The sequence below is a fragment of the Phragmites australis genome, chromosome 3 (assembly GCF_958298935.1).
Source record: "Phragmites australis chromosome 3, lpPhrAust1.1, whole genome shotgun sequence".
Lineage (NCBI taxonomy): Eukaryota > Viridiplantae > Streptophyta > Magnoliopsida > Poales > Poaceae > Phragmites > Phragmites australis.
In genome coordinates, this window is record NC_084923.1 from 3,478,046 (window position 1) to 3,497,803 (window position 19,758).

General features: G+C 47.8%; 3 protein-coding genes across 4 annotated transcripts; 2 read left to right on the forward strand and 1 right to left on the reverse strand.

The window, feature by feature from the left end:
* Positions 1–8,798: 8,798 nt before the first annotated feature.
* Positions 8,799–10,751, reverse strand: LOC133911614 (heavy metal-associated isoprenylated plant protein 6-like). The gene is made up of 4 exons (XM_062353935.1): positions 10,481–10,751; positions 10,097–10,386; positions 9,904–9,982; positions 8,799–9,783 (listed from the first exon to the last, which is right to left on the reverse strand). Exons 1-4 carry the CDS (start codon positions 10,593–10,595, stop codon positions 9,206–9,208), a joined length of 1,062 nt encoding a protein of 353 aa, XP_062209919.1. The 5' UTR covers positions 10,596–10,751; the 3' UTR covers positions 8,799–9,205.
* Positions 10,752–11,980: 1,229 nt separating this feature from the next.
* Positions 11,981–16,758, forward strand: LOC133911615 (transcription factor-like protein DPB). Of its 2 annotated transcripts, none has more exons than XM_062353936.1 (9): positions 11,981–12,472; positions 12,995–13,071; positions 13,261–13,304; positions 14,152–14,229; positions 14,309–14,455; positions 14,540–14,608; positions 15,332–15,430; positions 15,564–15,634; positions 16,238–16,758. In XM_062353936.1, the coding sequence occupies exons 1-9, from the start codon at positions 12,162–12,164 to the stop codon at positions 16,461–16,463; spliced, it is 1,122 nt and encodes a 373-aa protein (XP_062209920.1). In that variant the 5' UTR covers positions 11,981–12,161; the 3' UTR covers positions 16,464–16,758. The 2 variants fall into 2 exon arrangements, with proteins under 2 accessions (XP_062209920.1, XP_062209922.1); XM_062353938.1 differs by having other exon boundaries at positions 15,339–15,430; positions 16,238–16,376.
* A 408-nt stretch (positions 16,759–17,166) lies between these two features.
* LOC133910892 (uncharacterized) lies at positions 17,167–19,354 on the forward strand. The gene is made up of 2 exons (XM_062353130.1): positions 17,167–17,370; positions 17,497–19,354. Exons 1-2 carry the CDS (start codon positions 17,167–17,169, stop codon positions 19,222–19,224), a joined length of 1,932 nt encoding a protein of 643 aa, XP_062209114.1. The 3' UTR covers positions 19,225–19,354.
* The last annotated feature ends 404 nt before the right edge of the window (positions 19,355–19,758 follow it).

A 19,758-nucleotide genomic window follows, 5' to 3' on the forward strand; every position in this document is an offset into this window, starting at 1 on the left:
ACAGTGCTGGGGGAGGCCATCCATTGAAAGCGATCAGGTACTTCAAGGCAATGCAAGTACTTCAACGGACGACGGACCCTTGACCAATCATAAGATGTCTTCCTACGTCTTGTTGGTACCACATTTGGTGGTGAAGGTCGCGATGGAGCACAAGGTGGATCCTAGGCCCTCACAAGAGGTAAACATTCGGGAACATCAGAGGATACTAAAAAAGTCGTAGCAGCAGAGCCCAAAGAGTATTCTAGGGTCTCTGACTCGAACATAGTAGGGGTTGTTGCCAATAAGGGGAGGTAAGCTTTAGACAATTGCTCAAAGGGAACACAACCTCCAATTGTTGAAGGTCAATCCTTGAGTAGTCCAAGGATTATATCAGGGACTCCGGCTCAAGTGCATGGAGGAACAAAACCTTCGTGTGTTGCTCGCAATCCGGAGGGATCATGGCCACATGAGCTATGATGGACCCATCTTTTTCCTTAGCGACATAAGCTTGGGACTGCAATCTAGAGCTAGCCATGGGCCCTGGTCGCTCCTTAGTAGACAGTTGGACAACGCCCTCTGCAATATCAAAGAGGCGACAGGGGTGACAACTTGAGACAACAATCGCTCTGTGGGCGGATCCTGGTGCTTCTGTGCCTGAAGCGTAGGCGACTCCTGGTGCTTCTATGTTGTGAAGGTGTGTGAAGCCTTATCCACCTTGTCGCCTGGGGCCGCAACATTCACGGTCAACGTAAAGACAATCGCGAGCGAAGAAAAGAACGATGAGGTCGAAGAGTGCCAAACTAGGGAGCAAGGACCAAAGAAGCCAATCATGTCAGCACCAAAGGAGTCCTCATTAGGCGGCTCTGCACGCTCCAATTTGTTGGCCATACATGTCAACCATAACTTGATGGTAAAAACCATATCCCTAAGAGCAGGTTGCAATCAGCTATCGAAGCTCAGAGCGTAATGACTACACTAGACGCTAAAGCATAGATTGAAGGTCCAGTGTGGCTAAGGGGCATGACAACAGTAGCACACCTATCACTCCCCATGTCATGGCAGACAGAGTCCTCATCCTTGCCACGCCCAACAAAGGGACTAGTTGAGATTGATGCCGGAGAGCGACACCCATGTTGTGGCCTGCGGAGTTGAAGCCACGATCTTCGCCCAACTTCAAACTGGCGGCGATTGGTGAGGTTTGGCGGATGGGGAGTGAGCGGGCGAGCCAGAAGTAGTGAAGGACTGAAAGTGGCATTACCACTCCCAATGCCCAGGGCACTGACAACGGTTGAAACGAAAAACATCTCGGCAAGAGGCAACTGTTGGTGAAATATGAATTTTAATGTTCTCATGGGCTACTTCTGCTTTGGACCGACTGGTCTGTTGCTTCTTTGTGGGTTGAGCCCTTATGCTGGTGTATACAAGAGGAGGAGGCGGTCTGCTAGGCAAGAAGGAAAAGCTGAAAACCCTTGTGTGTGGCGTGAGAGGAAGGTGACGGTGGTCGAGTGGCGGTGGCGGCGCAACAGCTTTGGGGGGTCAGGGCTTTGACATTTGGGAGATTCAGTGGTGGAGTTGCTGTGTTGGTGCTCATCGGAGCTGTAGTTGCCGAGGCTCGCCCGCACGCGCTGACGTGGTGCAGTGAGGCATTGTATCCCCATTGTCCTCGCCGAAGGTAACAACGACGAATAGGATTTCTGGGATAGCAACATCATTGTCGTGCCTTGCCTCCATAGTTTTTGCTTTTAAGCAAATCTCCCTGTGAGTAATTTATTTTCTCTCTTTCTAGATTCTGAACAGTGCAATATTTATAAGGTATTAGCTTGATGATGAATAGAATTGCTGAAATCTAGGCATGTTCTCTAAGTAATCTAGCATAGACCTATAGATTCTCTAGTTTTGTGACTTCAGCTATTAGCACCTGGAATTTGTGTAGTGTTTTTTGGCTCTATCCAGCACACTGAGATACACCTGGTTATCTGATTATCTAGTGTACTACCTATTGAGTTGTTCCTGGATCAATGTTGCAGTAAGCTATGAGTATGCTATAAACATTTGGTACTGGATGAATTGCTAGTACAAGTTGTTGTTACTATCCTTTTGCAATTTGCAACTCATTTTCATCATTGTTTCAGCAGTGGTCTACCACTGCAACTCTGAGTGTGTGCTCTTAGACTTGGTACTGCAGTACTGTCAAAGGAGTTTCTTTGATTCAGGAGAACTCAGTACAAGTTCTTTACTAGCTGATGCTTAAGAAAAACATCCAATTAATGATGAATCTTTAGGACAAATAGAGAGGAGGACCATTAAAGTCCTGGGGACAATTGTTAATCATTGTCTGAGAGCAATTTTTCTTTCAAATACCTGTTGTTCAATAGTTGTATTTACATGACGGATGATGCTTTTCCATATAAACTAGTGGCACATTCTCAAAAGATCATGTTTATTCATTTTATGTTGTTATGTTCTTGTTATTTTATTTATAGGATATTGGTATCCATGCTCAAATTATCGCACTTTATACAACAACAACTTGGTGGTCTCGCGCAAGGCAGCAGTAGCATTTGTCATGAGCCCGCATTTTGAAAGCAAGACTGCACTCCGAATGAGTTGTGAGCGATAACTTGACATGGTGCGGAGAGGGATCCTTCTTAGGATGACCTTTCAAGACCACCAACACGCACGGTGTTTCGACAGAGTTTGTGGGTGATGCCGTTGGAGGTGAGGTGGCATCACTAATGGCGGTGCATGGGGAAGATGACATCAAGGGAGGAGGCAGCGTTGACGGCAGCGGCATGCATGAGTTGTGAAACAATTGATGGCTCGGGATGGCATGGATCCCAAGTTGCAGCTGCGGCTCGAGGACGCGATGAAGCGACATATCCGGGCATCAACGGGCGGCATCATGCCTAGGCACGTGAGCACAAGAGCTCGCCCCCTAGTGGCATCGGGCTGCTCTGCGCGCTTCATGGCGTTCAACACCTGCGAGCTGGGGTGGATACGTACGAAGGATGCCCGAATCTGCACGGTGGCACAGGGTTGAGACGTCACACCGAGGTTGGAGGAGGAGGAGCCGGGGGATGGCTGGGGAAAACAAGTGGCGGTGTCAATCCAGCACCTACGAGCCGTGGCGGGAGTGATGGAGTCAAAGGTCCTATCTTCCTCCTCCTCCTACCTCTTGTTGCAGTCGAATAAGGAGCCAACGATGGATCTAAACGGCTGGATCTGGCCCAATGGTGACCGGATCAGCTAGACCTTTTCGGCCCGGATCTATGCTGTGACGGCATCGGGGAGCAACGATAGCGACAACGACCTTCTTCGGGTGGTAGCGGTGCGAGGGGGAGGTGGGGCAACAGTGCGAGCTCCCCTGCTAAATACGAAGGGTCGGAGAGCCGGCCAGCGGCGACGAAGGGCCTCTAGGCTGCCCTGCATTCACCAGAGCTATCATTTGCAGGTTTGGCCGTTCCTTTCAAAACAGTAACACCCTTTCTCTTTTGCCTTTCTTAAAGGGGTTCTAATTTTACTCTCATGGTGAAAAATGAGTAGATTAATTTTGAAGACTTATTATTTTGTTAATCCTCAACTGATGGATTATGAAACCAGAGCCAGGGTCAAACTTATGACCATCTTTGGTGCTGTACTCGACCACTAGAGACATGCTCTCCTGAGTTTCAGCTTCACGTATTTACCCTGAACCCAATGAATCCACGGCGAAAGATGTGAAAAATTCGTCAAATAGTTACTGTTAAGATTGCTTGTTCATTTCAGCAGATCAAAAGAATGGAAAATACTCTGCAGAATGGCAAATGTGACGATAGTGTTCAGGTGTTCGTCAAAGTCAAGCTGTGGGTTTCTTTCAAGATTTTGCTTTAATACCGTTATAATGAAGACCTTTCATCAGTTAGTCTTGCTGGTCTTATGATCTTTTTTTTTTTCAGCTTAAGATCGTGATTATAATGTGCAAGTTAAAACAAATATATTGGACTGTAAAATCAAGATTGTATAATCTAGCTCTTAGGTTGTAACAATCCAACAATCACATTTCATCGGATTCGATAGATTATACAATACAGTTTTTACAATCCACAATTTAAAAATTGTTTTTTCACAATCTATAGATGTGACTGTTTGTTTTAGCTAGAGATTATTTTAAACAGTTTGTAGATTGTGTATTGTAAGAAGCTAGATTGTAAAAAGCTGGATTGTGAACTATAAAAATTGATGCAAGGCGAATTGCTGGATTGTTACCGTCTAGAGGCTGGATTGTAACAATCGAGCTTTACGGTCCAGTTGTTTGTTTCAACTTACATTGTGATCACAAAGTTTTTGCAATTCAGTTATTTGTTTCGGCTTACAGATTGTGACCATAATACAATTTTACAATCCGAAACAAACATGATCTTTGTAGTCCCCCCTCCCTCCAAAGATGGTCAAATATCAATTTATATTCCTGGTTAGATATTTGTTGCTGCAATTCACTCCTGAGATAGGATGCTGAACTTGACGATATTAGTCAACGCCCTGATTCATCTTATTGGTTTCTTCTAGCAAAGTCAAAAGTAAAAAATGTACTGGTTAAGACATCAGAGCCCTAGGTTAACACTGAAAGGACTGCAATTCAGTTGGAGGTTTCATGCAAGTAGCTGGAAAATCAAGCACAAAAAAAGAATTATGGCTTAGCCATTTGGTGATGCGTGAAGCTAAACTTTTTCCCATACTAGTTACTATATCTGGTTCAAGGAGATTGATGCCACTTTGTCAGGTAATTGTTAGCCTTGCAAGTTACTAGTACCAGTTACCAGTTCACCTACAGTTAGTTGGAGGACTCACTTGAACCAAAAGTTAGCATGTGATGTGGCCACTCACCGCCAGGCCCTGCACCTGCACCAGCACCAGCACCAGAATGGAAGGAATGATCCCTGAACAGAAGAGGCAGCAGAGCAGCAGCCAGCATACGCACAAATTGCCCATAGCTGCAGCCATCAGGTAAATGGCTGCTAGAAAGAGGACAGGTGTGAGGTGGCAAAGCTAGGATTAAAGAACCCAAAGCATGTGATTAAAGGGCCCCCAAAGGCCGGAAACAGTCTTTGTTTGTTTCCTTCCTGTCTTTTGATAGATTCCCTTGTGATATTCCTGTTATTTTTACTGTTATAAAAGAGATGACATAAAGAGAAAAGAGCAAAGACAAAAGGAGCAACAGAAAGAAGAAGAGAAATTAAAACTAAAGATGAAAAGTTTCTTCAAATAATAAAGATGAAAAGTGTAAAAGGGCAGCTTAAATATTTGTCTTTCCATTTAGGCGGGAGTTTTACTTGTCACAGCATCAGGAGGCTCTCTGACAGTTAAATCCAATTGATTTTGAGCTGTATGTATGCCTGACTGTTTTGTGCAAAGCTGGTGTTTAACCAGAGTTGTTTCGTGAGAACAATACAATTCGATCGAATTATTGCAATTAGTACCAAAAATCAAATAAGTCGGCCGGTCGGTTGTTACTTTGGTTTTATCCACAATCTGACTCGGACAATCTGACCTACATCCTCATTTGAATATCTGTTTCTGAACCTTGAGGCTGGAGAACACACGGTCAGATTGAGATGGCGATGCTATCCTCACCGTCATGGGGCTCAGCAAAATACATAAACAATATTAGCACCATTGCCGTCACGATCCTCAAATTTTTGTATTTATATAGACAGTTCGAAACCCAACAACCGGCCTTGCAATCCAGTAGAATGATTTCTAGACTGGTTCTTCCCAGTTTCCTAAAAACCATGAGAGGCTGGAATGTACCAAACGAAACCTAGAACACAGGCTCAATTAACTAAAGAAATCAAGCACGCCGACAAGAGACTCGTGGCCTGTCGTTTATCGATCAGAATTGGGTTGATCACGCCGTAATTCCTGAAGGAATCCTGCAACTTAAATCGCAGCTGATTACTATCTTGAAGCTTGAAAGTCCATTTTGCTGACGCGTTGCTCACGACGAACGTGATAATTTATTCAGACATTGGGAGAATATTCCGGGGGAAACTGCTATGCTAGAGGACAGAATATGGCAGGCGACGGAGGTATTCTGAACTCCTGATGTGTGTTTCTTTCCTGCATTTGGCACCGTCTCAAGGATGCAGCAGCATAGCTAGTGACTATTAAAAAAGATGTGATGATTATTGATTAATAGCCGGACATTTGTAAGTGGATAGGGCGCGTGGATTTCATACCGGAACAGCTCAATTAACTTACGACACAAAATTCAGTTTGACAATGTTTGGTGAGGTTCTCATAGGGGCTAATTGACGATTTGCCACCGTTAAAAATGAGCTTCGCTTATTTATCATCCGACCTCATAGTCATAGACTCGGGGAGGCCCATTTATTATTGCTTCTGATGGCATTGTAATCAACGTGGCTCAAGTTTTTGGTGGCAAATCATCGATTTTTCCGTTCTGTTAGCTTAAACTATCTATATTTTTAAAAAGGTTAACTAAGTTAAAATAATCGAAGTTGGGACGGGGATGGAGGCAGCGGAAGAAGAAAGAGACAATTTATGACATTGTGCACTGGAGGAGTTCGTTTCTTTGCAGATGTCCAGCTGATGTGGAGTTGATAAGACACTGGAAACTAGTATCACACTGGGAACAGCCTAGGCAAACCATGAAATGAAACCGATAACCGGGACCTCCCCTGCTGTGGGAGACCTGGCCAAAAGGGTGGCCCGGCCTGGCACAGACCAGACCCGTTTAGGACCGTGTACGAGTCTTCGATCCATACTCATATAAGGACGGGTCGTACTATATTGGTCCGTAAGCACAACGACGATTGGGCGTGTGGTGGGGTGGGGTGACAGTGGGATGGTGTGGCGACGGTGGGGTGACGGCTAGATGAGGCGGTACGAGGCGACCGGTGACAAGGTGAGGCGGTGCAGCTAGGTCAGGCTATGCCGGCATGGCGTGTCGCTGCCTCGGCCCAAGCACAACCCAACGAGACGTGCCGTGCTAGCCCGTCTTGGCTAACCCTCAGTCTGTGCCGTATTTGAATCGTGTCTACAGTAACAGGCCTCACACCAGTTTTAGTAAGCACAACCTAGTTGGTTAGCTTTAGTCGTGGCTTGCACTCTAATCTTCGGATCATTCAACGTCAATGCTTGATTTTTTTTATATAACAGTGGATATATATTCACTATGGGTACATTACAGGAGCACCTTTTCACAAGGTGTATACACCCCAGATCGGGTCTAGGTCCACAACGGCAACACATACACCACTCTATTAGACACCTGTTGAGACAGGTGATTGAGCGCAACACGTGTTACCCACCGGAACCCTCTTTTCATCTTCATCGAAGCCAAGTGGTGGGTCACCGGGAACTGACGTCAGTGGCGTCAGATGGAAAGGCCTCACTTACCGTAGCGTTGGAGGTTGAGATGGGGTCACCAGGCTGTCTTGGTACTTCATCTCCGGCGACGAAATGATGTTGTAGTTGATTTCGTCGGAGTGTTCTTGAGCAGTTTGAATGGCACCCGGTCATGGCAGCTTGCCGCTTGACGGTGCATGGGACTAACGATGAGGATGAGGACGATCTACATGTGCTTGGTGAAGAACCCATGCTCGATGTGAACAGCGCCTGCGGGTGGAGGCCGAGTAGATCTGGGGTGAGGACAGACGGATCTAATTGGAAAAGGTGGGAAAAATTTATTTTATTGCTCACCCGACCACCTCTGTTACTGATGACGGGGATTTCGATGATGAAAACAACGACGAAGATGACGATGGCAGCGACGGTGTCTGGGGAGCGGAGGAGTGGAGAGACTCCCATTCGAGACACACTCTAGAAACTAATCTAGATCTAATTTTTTACAAAATTACTGATGGCGATGGGAGCTGGCTCACCTCCTCTCACCGCCGGCGAGGACGCCGGCGAGAGGGAGGGGGCCGGAATCTAGAAGAAGCTAGGAGGAGGGTTCGGCTGTGGTTTAGGAGGAGGGCACTAGACGAGTTGAACTGTATTGATCGTACCCGGCCTTTTAACGTAATGCTGACTGGTCGTAGTCCACGTTAATGCAGACCACGGAAATCCTTCTTCTTTATTCGCAATCAATTGTCGCATTCTTCAAACGAACCCGGGCGAATATCGTCGACTCCACCGCGCGTGGTTGCTGCGATCGTAGGTGGTGCGACTAGACATGCAAAATGTGTGCGAAAAGGATAGGAACATGGGCGCGATTTCCCGTCCGGATAACGCCTCAAACGCACTGGAACATTAAAATTGACGAGTCCTCCAAGCTACCAACACGATTCGTCGGTTCAGGCACAGCCTGATCAGCCCAAGATGGGTTAAGGTTTGTCCGATTCAAATCACGGCTGAGAGAGAGCCCAAGATTCTAGTCGCAGGTAGGTTAGGAAAGGAGAACGCAGGTCTCGAAACGAAACGAAGATTTCATAAGATGAAAAGGGGCTTCGGATCCACCGCGTATATGAGATGAGATCTTGTTTTCCTGCCGCGGTTCCCAAACGTCAAAAGAGGATGTGAACCGAGAGAGACGACGGCCTGCACACGCACGGTCAATCTTCACGTCAGAAAACGAAGATTTCTCTTCCCGCAAAAAAAGAAAACGAAGATTTCTGTGGCCGTTTCTCGCCGAAATCAACATCCGTCTCTTCTATTGCAGCCGCAATACAGCACACAGAAAAAGTTGAGAATCGTAAAGAGGCAGATACCACGAAGAATATCTGAATATGTAATTGTCGATCCTCCTCGGCTCCACATCGGACAGGAGAGAACGAGAGAGCAGATTTGCAGCTAGGAACCATAAAACGGAGTCGGTATTGAAATACCCGTTCCATCAAGAACGGCACAGACCAATGGGATTTAATTGCCGATTTATTTCTAGATCAAACACCACGTCTTCCATAAAGCAACGGCGACGAAGACAAACCAGTCCATGATTCAACATCGCTGACCCCACGCACCCTCAAAGAGAACTTTTCGACCACTTAATCTGATATCATCTGTTGATAGTCAAATAAAAACAACGAATGGAGTAGACAAGCGTCGATCAGGAGCCAAGAACGAAGAGACTAAACAAATTAACCAAATTTTGATCAGACACACACGTTCCGGACACTTCTAGTCCTAAGGCTAACACCTCATTGGTGATATGTACATGTCCAGAAATTTTCCCGGCTAAGTTAAAGCTGATGGCCACTGAAGGTCTGATGCAACGGCAGCGGTGTCACATGACGGAGCAGGCGTTCGGGTTCTCGTCGCTGAAGAGCTGCGGCGCCGGCGCCATGTCGAAGCGGTATGGGTACGGCGCGTACGGCTGGTGCTGGCTGGCGTCGGGGTGGTGGTGTTGGACCTGGTGGTAGTCGGTGGCGGCGCTGGGGTTGGCGTGACCCATGCCATCGGCACTGCCGTAGTAGGGGTAGGAGTAGCCGGTGGGGACGGGGCCCTGTGGGTACGCGACGTAGCCGTATGGCGGCGTCACGTGGTACGTGCTCGCCTCGGCCGGCGCCGGAGCGATGAACGCAGCGGCGGCGGCCGTGGACGGGCCCGCGGCGTCAATGCCTTTGCCCTTGTCCTTCTTGCCGTCGCCGCCCGCGGCAGCGTTCTTGTTCTTGTCGCCATCGCCGTCTTTGTCCTTCCTGTCGTCCTTGCCCTCGCCGCTGCCCTCTTTCTTGCCGGGCGCCACGGCCTCCACGGCGCGGTTGAGCTTCTCCTTGAGGTAGGCCAGCATGGCGGGGACGTCCATCGTGCCCGTGACCTTCACCTCGTCCTTGGCATTGCCGTCGAGCACCACATCCTTCACCCCTGGAGTTAGTCAAAAGCGTCAATTTTGAAGCCGCGGAACAAAATTTGATGCAGAACAGAGTGCGAATTCGAAGTAAAAGAAACTGCTTGCGAGTTGTGACAGGGACAAAATAATCTCACCTTTGATTTTGTAGATGCGTCGCCTGATGCGGTCGGCGCAGCCGTCGCAGTGGAGGCGGATCTTGAGCAGCACGGTCTCCTGTCGGCAACCAAAACCAAAAGCATTTGTTAGTTGCAGCCTGCCGTGCAGGTCAGAAGAGTAGTTAGGAGCAGGAGCTGATTGCGTGGGCGTCATTGCCCCTTGTGTACCGACCTCTTTGGGTTTCTTCTCCTCCGGCGGTTGCTTCTTCTCCTTCTCCTCCTTGGGATTTGCGCCCTTGTCCCCCTTCTTCTCGCCAGCGCCGCCGTCCTTGTCGGCCTTCTTCTCCCCGGCGCCGCCGTCCTTAGGCTCTGCGGCCGCCCTCTTGGGGGCGCTGCCGGCGGAGACGATCTCGACGGCCTTCTTGGTCTTGGCCTCGATCCGCGTCTTGAGCGCGGCCGCGTCGGCCGTCCCCGCCACGACGACCCTATTCGCTGCCGCGTCCGCCACGACTGACTCCACACCTGCGACAAGAACCGGCGAATCAGCCACCAAATCGAGACCTAGAATCTCAAACCGGAACAACAGCGCGTAGACAATAGCCCGCCGAGCACGTACCGGGGAAGTGCTTGATGGCCTTCTTGACCTTCTGCGCGCAGCCTGCGCAATGCAGCTCCATCTTCAGCACGACGGGCTGCGCGGCATCCTCCTCGCCGCCCTTTCCTGTTCCCATGGACTGGACTGGACTCCGGATTGTTCCTCGGGTGGGCGTGTTTGTGGTTTTGCGCTGTGGTTGTGTTGGTTTGACGAAGAGAGGAAGGAAATGCCCAAGGGGTGGGCGAGGATAAATAGGACGAGGAGGCAAAGGGGTGAAGAGTGAAGACCCGAAGAGAAACAAAGACCCCTCCTCCCCGGGTTCGTTGCAGTCTTGCAGAAGCCGATAAGTTTCTGCCAGCCTGCTGGTGTATTACTGCTGTGGATGAGTGCCGGTTACGGTCATCTGTGGCGTCAGCGCGCAGGTTTTCCTCTTCTATTTTAATTAACATTAAATCAAATTATAAAATTATATAACGTATATACAATAGAATTATAATTTAAAATAATTTCACACTATATAGATTTGTAGTTATAAATAATATATTTTATGAAAAAATATTAATCAACAGTGAACTTCGAAGACTAAATTATATATATATATATATATATATATATATATATATAGTTTTTGAATGAAGGGATTACTGTGCTAGTGTGTTGTACTACTCCTTTTAGTCTTTCTAGAGTGCTAGTGCTACTGCAGAGTACTAAACGATTTTAATTGCACTCAAATATCCAGATATTTAACTAAGCTAATTTCATGTGTACGCCGTATATTTTTAGTTAAATCTCGAGAGTAATAATATATGCATATATAAGTGCATTTAATAGTTAAAAGTATGAGTACGGTTAGGTAAGATTATGTCTCTAATTTATTTAGACGTATGCTATAACATATTAATATATATATAGAGAGAGAGATGTAAATATGATATACGCAAGTGAGTACGTGTGTAGGCATGACTTATAATAAAAAACGATAACTAAACTGCAAATGCACAAATGGCACGAAAAAACTACTACTACTACACGGTTTGAGAAAAAGGAAAATCGAATCTCTCCTCAATGCAAAGGGACAAAACCGTAGTTTCTTACTGAGTTACGACTGCCTCTTCTGCCCTTTTCGCTTTCCTTTCCCTCTGTTCCTCATGCGCGTGCGCGTGCATATGCATGGCGATTTCCGTCGACGTCGTGATGCTGACGATGACGACGCTTGTGACGGCAGTCTGGAGATGGAGGCGTCTCGTCTCGCGTACGAGTTGGGGCATGGGATTCCTTTCCAAACTGGGTCGGAGCCTGAATGTTCAGAACCCAGGCCCAACAACGCGGACCTGACAGTGGGCCCACTTGTTCCTCAATGGATAATAATACCGTATGGGCCGCAGGAGGAGATTGTTTCGGTCGTGCGTGTATGGGCCGATACCCGCGTGGAATCCAATCCGGCAGCCCGCCGTGTCCAGACTCCGGATCAGCCACGGCGGTTCGTCACCCCACCCGGAACCGCCAAAAAGCAAGCCACAAACGGCAAAAACAAAAGAAAAAATTGGAAAAAACTCGGGCTCCCGTGTCTGCCCGCTCTCTCGACGATTTCTTCATCTCCCTCCATTTTGCCCCCTCTTGTCTTTTTAGGGTTTTCTTCAGCTCTAGTCTCCGCACCTCCCTCCCCAATTCCGCGCCCCCGATTCGCGCGATCTCCATTGCCATGGTCTCCGGCGTCGCGCACCGCCCGGACGAGGACGGCGCCGCCCAGCGTCCGCCGCCGCCGGCGGGGGCCGGCGCCCGGGCGTCCCTGGGCACGCCGACGCCCTCCGGCGGCGCGTACTCCGCGTCCACCAGCGGCGGGAGCGCTGGCTCGCCGTCCAGTCGCAGCGAGCAGCACGCACCCGACGGTGCTGGGAAGGGGGCGGCGGCCCCGGCGGCGGCGTCCACGCCGGCCAGCGAGAGCACGTTCCTCCGCCTCAATAACCTCGACATCAACGGAGACGACGCGCCTTCGTTGCAGGCTCCTGCGAGGTTCGTGAACCCGATTTGCTCGGCTTGCCAGTTTTCGCTATCTGTTGGTTCAGTGTTTTATTAGAAACTTGTGGGGACTGGATACAGATCACGTAGTGATGTGAAGTCGCGAATGCTGGTCTGTGGAGTTGTATTTGCTCGTTATTTGAATTAAGGTGAGGTTTGGTTGTTGTTTGGGTTGAGCGTGATTGGTGAAGCCTAGTTTGCTCATATTTCGATCTGCAACCATGATTTACACGAGATGATGTTTTTAGATTATGTCTTGTAGATTGGCCGTTCTGATTGTGTTGAGTTACGGAACATGGATCGTAGCAGCTAGTGATGTACTGTCAGTCCTGTGGATTTATCTATGATGTTGCTGCTTGTAGGTCGGCTAAACGGACTTTCTTTAGAGTGTATTCATATTTTATTATAGTAACTAAACGTTGGAAATTCAAAGCAGAAGTTTCTACTTCTTAAGAATATTCTGTATCCTTTCGTTTAGTTGCTTATCTACTGGTCTGGTGCACTCTAAAACTGCAGAAAGAAGAAAAAGAGAGGAGCACGGGCAGTTGGTCCTGATAAAGGTAACCGGGGATTGCGCCAGTTTAGTATGAAAGGTGAGGAAGCAACAGAATGCAAATGCAAATACCCACGGAGCATAACTAGTATTCTTTCTCTGTTTCCATCATAATTATACATTCATTTTGCTATTCATTTAAGGGGTCCTTGTTTAGTGAATGGTACAAAAGTACACCGAATGCAAACTATCATAGGTGTCTTGATGTGTTCTGTTTGTTCTTTTGCAGTTTGTGAGAAAGTTGAAAGTAAAGGGAGGACAACATATAATGAGGTTAGTGCTTTGTTATTTCTACTATCCCGAACTTTCTTGTTGTGATGCAAGTCATGTATTAGAGATCACATGGGTTTACTTTTCTGAACTAGGAAACAACAAGTTTACATATTTGAGTTCCCGATTCCTTAGCATGTATAAGTTTGCTATTTCTTGATCTTTGAAGATTTGATCCATTATTTTTAAAGGGGGTAAGGATTTACACTTTAAAACCTATTAGCATTATCTGTACCTGGCAGAACTTGCAATTAATCATTAAGCCGGCATGTTCATGCAGGTCTCATGCATGTGAACTGCTCTACTTGTCGTCTTGCTGCATCAGTTTTTCAAGTGAGGGTTAACACCGTGCACTATGTAAAACTTGATAGCATTGTCTATAGGTTGAATTTGGCCATTGATCATCAAGAGATCAACCAACTTGTTTCTCTAGTGCCCCTGGTTTCATGTCCATGCTACCTGATGTGGTCTTGTACTCCCTCCGGTCATAAATAAATACATGATATTTTGGACAAGGTCCGGTCAAACTTTTGAAACTTTGACCATCAATAACTTCTGAAATATTTAGTTTCAAAACATGAAAATTATATGTGTGGATTTGTCTTCAAGAATATTTCATAATATTATAAACTTATTGGATTATATATTCTAGTTGAAAATAGTGGTCAAAGGTACACATCGAAGACTATGTTGTGTCCAAAACGTCAAGTATTTTTTATTGGAGGGAGTACCAATTTAGGAACATGGAATAGGAGTGTTACTACTGTTTTTTTTAAAAACTTTTGTGTGTCCAAATTTTCATCGATGATACTAAATTTTAGAATTCATGCATTTCGTTTTTCTTTGTCAGGTGGCAGATGAACTTGTCGCTGAGTTTTCTGATCCCAGTAATAATATTGAATCACCCGATCCTGATAATCCCAACGCAGTTAAGAACTATGACTTCTCCCTAGCATCAATTATTTATTTAATTGGATATGTGCTCAGTCCTTTATGTTAAAATGCAGCAACAATATGATGAGAAAAATATACGAAGAAGAGTTTATGACGCTTTGAATGTTCTGATGGCTATGGATATTATATCTAAAGATAAAAAGGAGATCCAGTGGAAGGGCTTGCCTCGGACTAGTATAAATGATATTGAAGAATTGAAGGTTTATTTCACCTTTGTGCTGTGAACATATTGAAATTCAGTATACTTTTGGTAGTTTTATTCATCGCTTCGTACCTTTTTACAGACGGAGCTTGTCGGACTGAAAGGTAGGATTGAGAAGAAAAGTGCTTACTTGCAGGAGCTACAAGACCAAGTAAGGATACGACCTTAGTCCCCCACCCCCTCCTCATCTGTTTCATACACATAAAATTTTATATGGAACAGTCCCCAAACCAAAAGAGTTGATTGTGCTGTGGTCTTCGTTTCATGGTTTAACTGTTACAGAAGATTATTGCAGTTAAGAGTGAAGACATAATCGTGTGCCATGCTTTGAATTTCATCTGTAGATTGAACAGATACTTTTTTTTACTGGTATACAACGTACAATTGTCTCAGGCTGCATACTTTAGGGTAACTCACTGTTTTCTGCGCATGTATTTCACTTTTGGACCTTTGGCATTTGTGATATTCCATGCTTCGTAAAAACTACACTTTGTTTCTGTCGTGGTGTGTGCTGGTTTAGATTTGAAGAATACATCTGTCATATACAGTTGAATATCATGTTCACTATACTGGAAGCAGGTTTGGATCCTGGACCAGCTGTTAGAAACCGGATATCCGCTAGAAAAATTGTGACATGGTTGATATCGATCAGGAACCAGTTCCAAAACTGGAATTCCCACTCTCTGGTTTTACCGAGAACCTGATGTCCCGCCAGCATTCTAAACGTATTTGTCACAGTATTTGTGTGCAGAAAATGTTTCTAACAATTGTTACTTTAGATTTGACGTTTGCTCTTTCTTACATCTAACATTTTTATCACCTGCTTAATTTGTGATCTGCATAATCATTGGGTTTTTTCCCCTGTCATATCAAGTATGTAGGTCTGCAAAACTTGGTTCAACGAAATGAGCAGTTATACGGTTCAGGAAACACACCTTCAGGTGGAGTGGCTTTGCCATTTATCCTGGTCCAGGTGAATACTATTTGGATACTATGCTTAGTTCTTTCTTTGTACATAGTGGTGGGTCAAGAGGAAGTGAGCTCTAGTACCTTCTGCACATAATTCAGAGCTTAATGCCAGGGATCCCTTTTTCCTTTGAATGCAGACACGACCTCATGCAACTGTAGAAGTCGAGATATCAGAAGATATGCAATTGGTGCATTTTGACTTCAATAGGTAAGACAAGAATTCTTTTATTCCTCCCTCCTGGACACCCAGAGTTTTCCAAGATACACGATGAGCCTCTTCTTGCTTTTGTCCAATGTAGTCAAGGTTGGTTACAAATATGTGCAGTACCTAAACATCATGTCCATTGTTGTTGAACTTGAAAATTATTTGCTTTTTCTGCTGACTATTATCTTAGAATAAATATTTGACACACTGAAACTAGGCTCTAATTTTTAACCAGGAGGTCCGCTGAAATAATTTTTTAGTTTGGAGGTGATGCAAATACGATCATGCAAGTACGATCATACACAACACCTTTGGTCTCGCTAGTCGCTATATAAAATATAATTTATGTTGTCACTACTAGTCCTTTTGTGCCTGTAGTGTATGAATTCCTGCATAATGAGGTGCACCAGCATCCTAAATTGGACAGTTGAGAAGCACCCAACCGTGATTCCATCTATGAAAGGGGAAACAAGAACCATGTTTTGCATTCAACGAGTTCTATTGAAAGAAATGTGTCAGATGAATGCATTCTGCTTAGATGATTCTTAGGTCAACACAAGGTCTTTCCTGATTCTTTTCCTGACATGTACGTTTCTGAAACTGCAGCACTCCATTTGAGTTGCACGATGACTCATATGTACTAAAAGAATTGAGGTTCTGTGGACGAGAACAACATACCGGTACTCAAGAGCCAAGCTCAAATGGAGGTGAGACCTCAAGCGTGCCGAATATTTATCAGCATCCTGGAAGGCCAAATAATGGTACAGTTAGATTACCAAGCTCGCCCCCTATTCCAGGAATCCTGAAAGGGCGTGTGAAGCATGAGCATTAGCGCTAGGTTTATTTGTTTATTGGCCTTGTTGTCTGAGTTGTTTGTTTTACTACATTTCTGATTTCTTCTTTGTGTAAAGGGCCTGTAAATTATTGGGCATGGGGAAGAGTAGTTTGATCCGATCTAGCTCTGCACCGGATTGGTAGAACGATGGGTGCCCTGACTAATTCTAACCGTCTTTTGATCTGTTCCTTTCTTATGGCTGAGAAAAGTATTGACGGGATGTAATTGTGTAGAGCATTGTAAAATAGTTAACGTTTGATTTGGGTGAAATTTCAGCAGGTTGCGTACTTCATTCTAAGCACATGAATCTTGTGCGTAGTCTAAAGTGTCCCCCCCCCCCCCTCTTACATCACACGTCAATCTTATTAGTCTGATCTGCCTAATGCCGCTGATACCACTTAATCATTATCACTTCACAATAATAAGGCTAATAAAACTAATGTTGTCTCTAATCACCATCACCTAGATATAACTAAGAGCGTGCATAGTTATTGATGAACCCTGCGATGAAACAGAAGGGCTCGCGACATGGCGCGAGAAGAAGGCCCTCCTATTATTGGATAACACCTCGAAAGAAAGCCTCTCGTCGCGTCGACCGCTCCGCTCAGCTCGGAGTCACCCCTGTTGACCACCTCTGCATGCGAGCGGTATAAGCGTGGCCCGGACGAGACGTGGCATCGCAAGGACACCCCTCTGCACGATGGACGCCCGCGTGGTCTTCTTCCTCCTCGCCGCCGCGGCGGCGGCGCCGCAGACCTCCGCGCAGCTCGCCTCCGGGTTCTACAAGACGTCGTGCCCGGACGCCGATAAGATCATCTTCGGCGTCGTCGAGAAGCGGTTCAAGGTGGATCCCGGCACCGCCTCCAGCCTCCTCCGCCTCGTCTTCCACGACTGCTTCGCAAACGTAACACGCCGACCCATCACTCCATTAGTCGTTCGTTGTTACATGCATGCATGCTCGCAGTTGGTGGCAGCGTGACATGCTGGTTGCGTTCTCCGTTCCTGCTCCTGATGCATGGGTGGTCTCCAGGGCTGCGACGCGTCCATCTTGATCGACCCGCTGTCGAATCAGGCCGCGGAGAAGGAGGCGGGCCCGAACATCTCGGTGAAAGGGTACGACATCATCGACGACATCAAGACGGAGCTGGAGAAGCAGTGCCCGAACGTGGTGTCGTGCGCGGACATCCTCGCGGTCAGCGCCCGCGACGCGGTGCGGTTGACCGGCGGCCCCGCCTACGAGGTCACCACGGGCCGGCGCGACTCGCTCGTATCCAAACGCGAGGACGCCGACAACCTGCCGGGCCCCGACATTGCGTTGCCCAAGCTCATGAAGATGTTCTCCACCAGGGGCTTCAGCGTCGAGGAGATGACCGTGCTCCTCGCCGGCGGTCACACCATCGGCACGTGCAAGTGCTTCTTCATCGAGAACGACGCCGCGCCCATCGACCCGGAGTACAAGAAGAACATCAGCATTGCTTGCGACGGCCGGAACCAGGACAAAGGCGCCGTCCCCTTAGACCAAATCACGCCCAACGTCTTCGACAGCAACTACTTTGGCCTCGTGCTGGCCAAGAAGATGCCACTCACCTTCGACCGGCTCATGGGGCTGGACCCGAGGACGGAGCCCATAGTCAAGGCCATGGCGGCCAGGCCCGAGGACTTCATCCCCAAGTTCGCCAAGGCCATGGAGAAGCTCATCGTCCTCAAAGTTCTCACGGGGAAGGACGGCGAGATCAGGAGGTCGTGCTCCGAGTTCAACAACCCGCAGCCAACCAACGACGGCACGTCGGTGATACGGATCAGCTCGTTACAACCCGACCAGATGCAGGGTGTGGCTCAGCCAGGGGCGACGAAGGGCGCCGCGGAGGCAAGGAAGGTGGGAGGCCGCGCGGATAGCAGAAAGGTGAACGGACTCGAGGGGATCAACAAAGCGGTCGCCGGAGAGGATCTCAGGAAGGTGAACGACGGCGAGGGGAAAAGCAAAGCGACCGCCGGAAAGGGGACACAAAAGGTCACCGTCAACGAAGAAGGAGCCAACAAGTTGGCGAGTGGCGCGGAGGTCGGTGAGGCCGCAGGCAATGAGGCGCCACCCAAGGTTATGGGCGGCGAGACCCCCATCAAGGTGTCCGGCGGCGAGGAGATACAAAAGGTCACCGGCAACAACGAAGCCAACAATTTGGCGAGTGGCGCAGAGATCGGTATGGCCGCTGGCAATGAGGCGGCCCCCGAGGTTATGCGCGGAGTAGACATCAACAAGGTCGCGGATACGCAAGCGGCGGGCGGCGTGGAGATCCCGAAGGTGGTTGGTGGTGGCGAGGCGGCTGGCAATGCGGCACGCGCCAGCGTGGGAAACACTAAGGTCATGGACAACGACCAAGCTGCAGCCAACAAGGTGGCAAGCGGCGAGGGGACCAAGAAAGTCGAAGGCAGCGACGCGGCCAACCTGGTTACAAACAATGCGGATATCAGCAAGGTCGCCGGCGGCAACGAGGTAGCCAACAACGTGGCAGGCAACAAGGAGAACAAGAAAGTGACCGGTGGCGCCGAGGAGATGACCAGGAAGGCCACCGTTGGCATCCAAGTGGCCGGCGAGGTGGCAGCAGGCAACGCAGAGATCAACCAGGCCGTGGGCCCTGAGGCGAGCAACAAGGTCATTAGGAGTGTCGAGACCAATAGGGTCGTCGGCGACGAGCCGGCCAGCAAGTTGCCCGACGAGGAGGAGGTCAAGAAGTCGAAACTCCGAGGCGGACAACAGTAGATGAAGCAACCAGCCGCACGGCACTGACTGTACGTACGCTTTCTTGTTTGTAGAAGGGACGAGCAACGTACCACGTACGGCTAATTAGTAGGTATAATTAATTGCACAAAACGTTGTGTCGTATTTTTAACCGCGACTAAAAATCTTGATCGTTTTTTGCACACTTTTTAATCTTTACTCGATTTTAGGGTGACCGTGTGAATCCCGATAAATTTAGAGGATAAGTTGCGGTTTTGAGCTTCACGGATGACTTCTTGGGTTAGAGGAAGTATCCACGCCGCAGCCCAAAATTATGCCCAGCCTTCCACGTGTAGCTGCAAGGCAAAATAGAGGCCATCGAGACCCTCCACGGCTCCACGAACCCCCACCAGTAAACCGTGTGAAACAAAGCGAACGACGGTGGCGAGCGCGGGACGCTCGAGCGGCACACGCTCCCGTCCAATGCACGGTGCGCCCGCCCGAGGAATCCCCAGTATCCAACGGTTCGCAGACTCACGGCCAGGGCAACGAACCAGCCAGCCAACCAACGCCTGC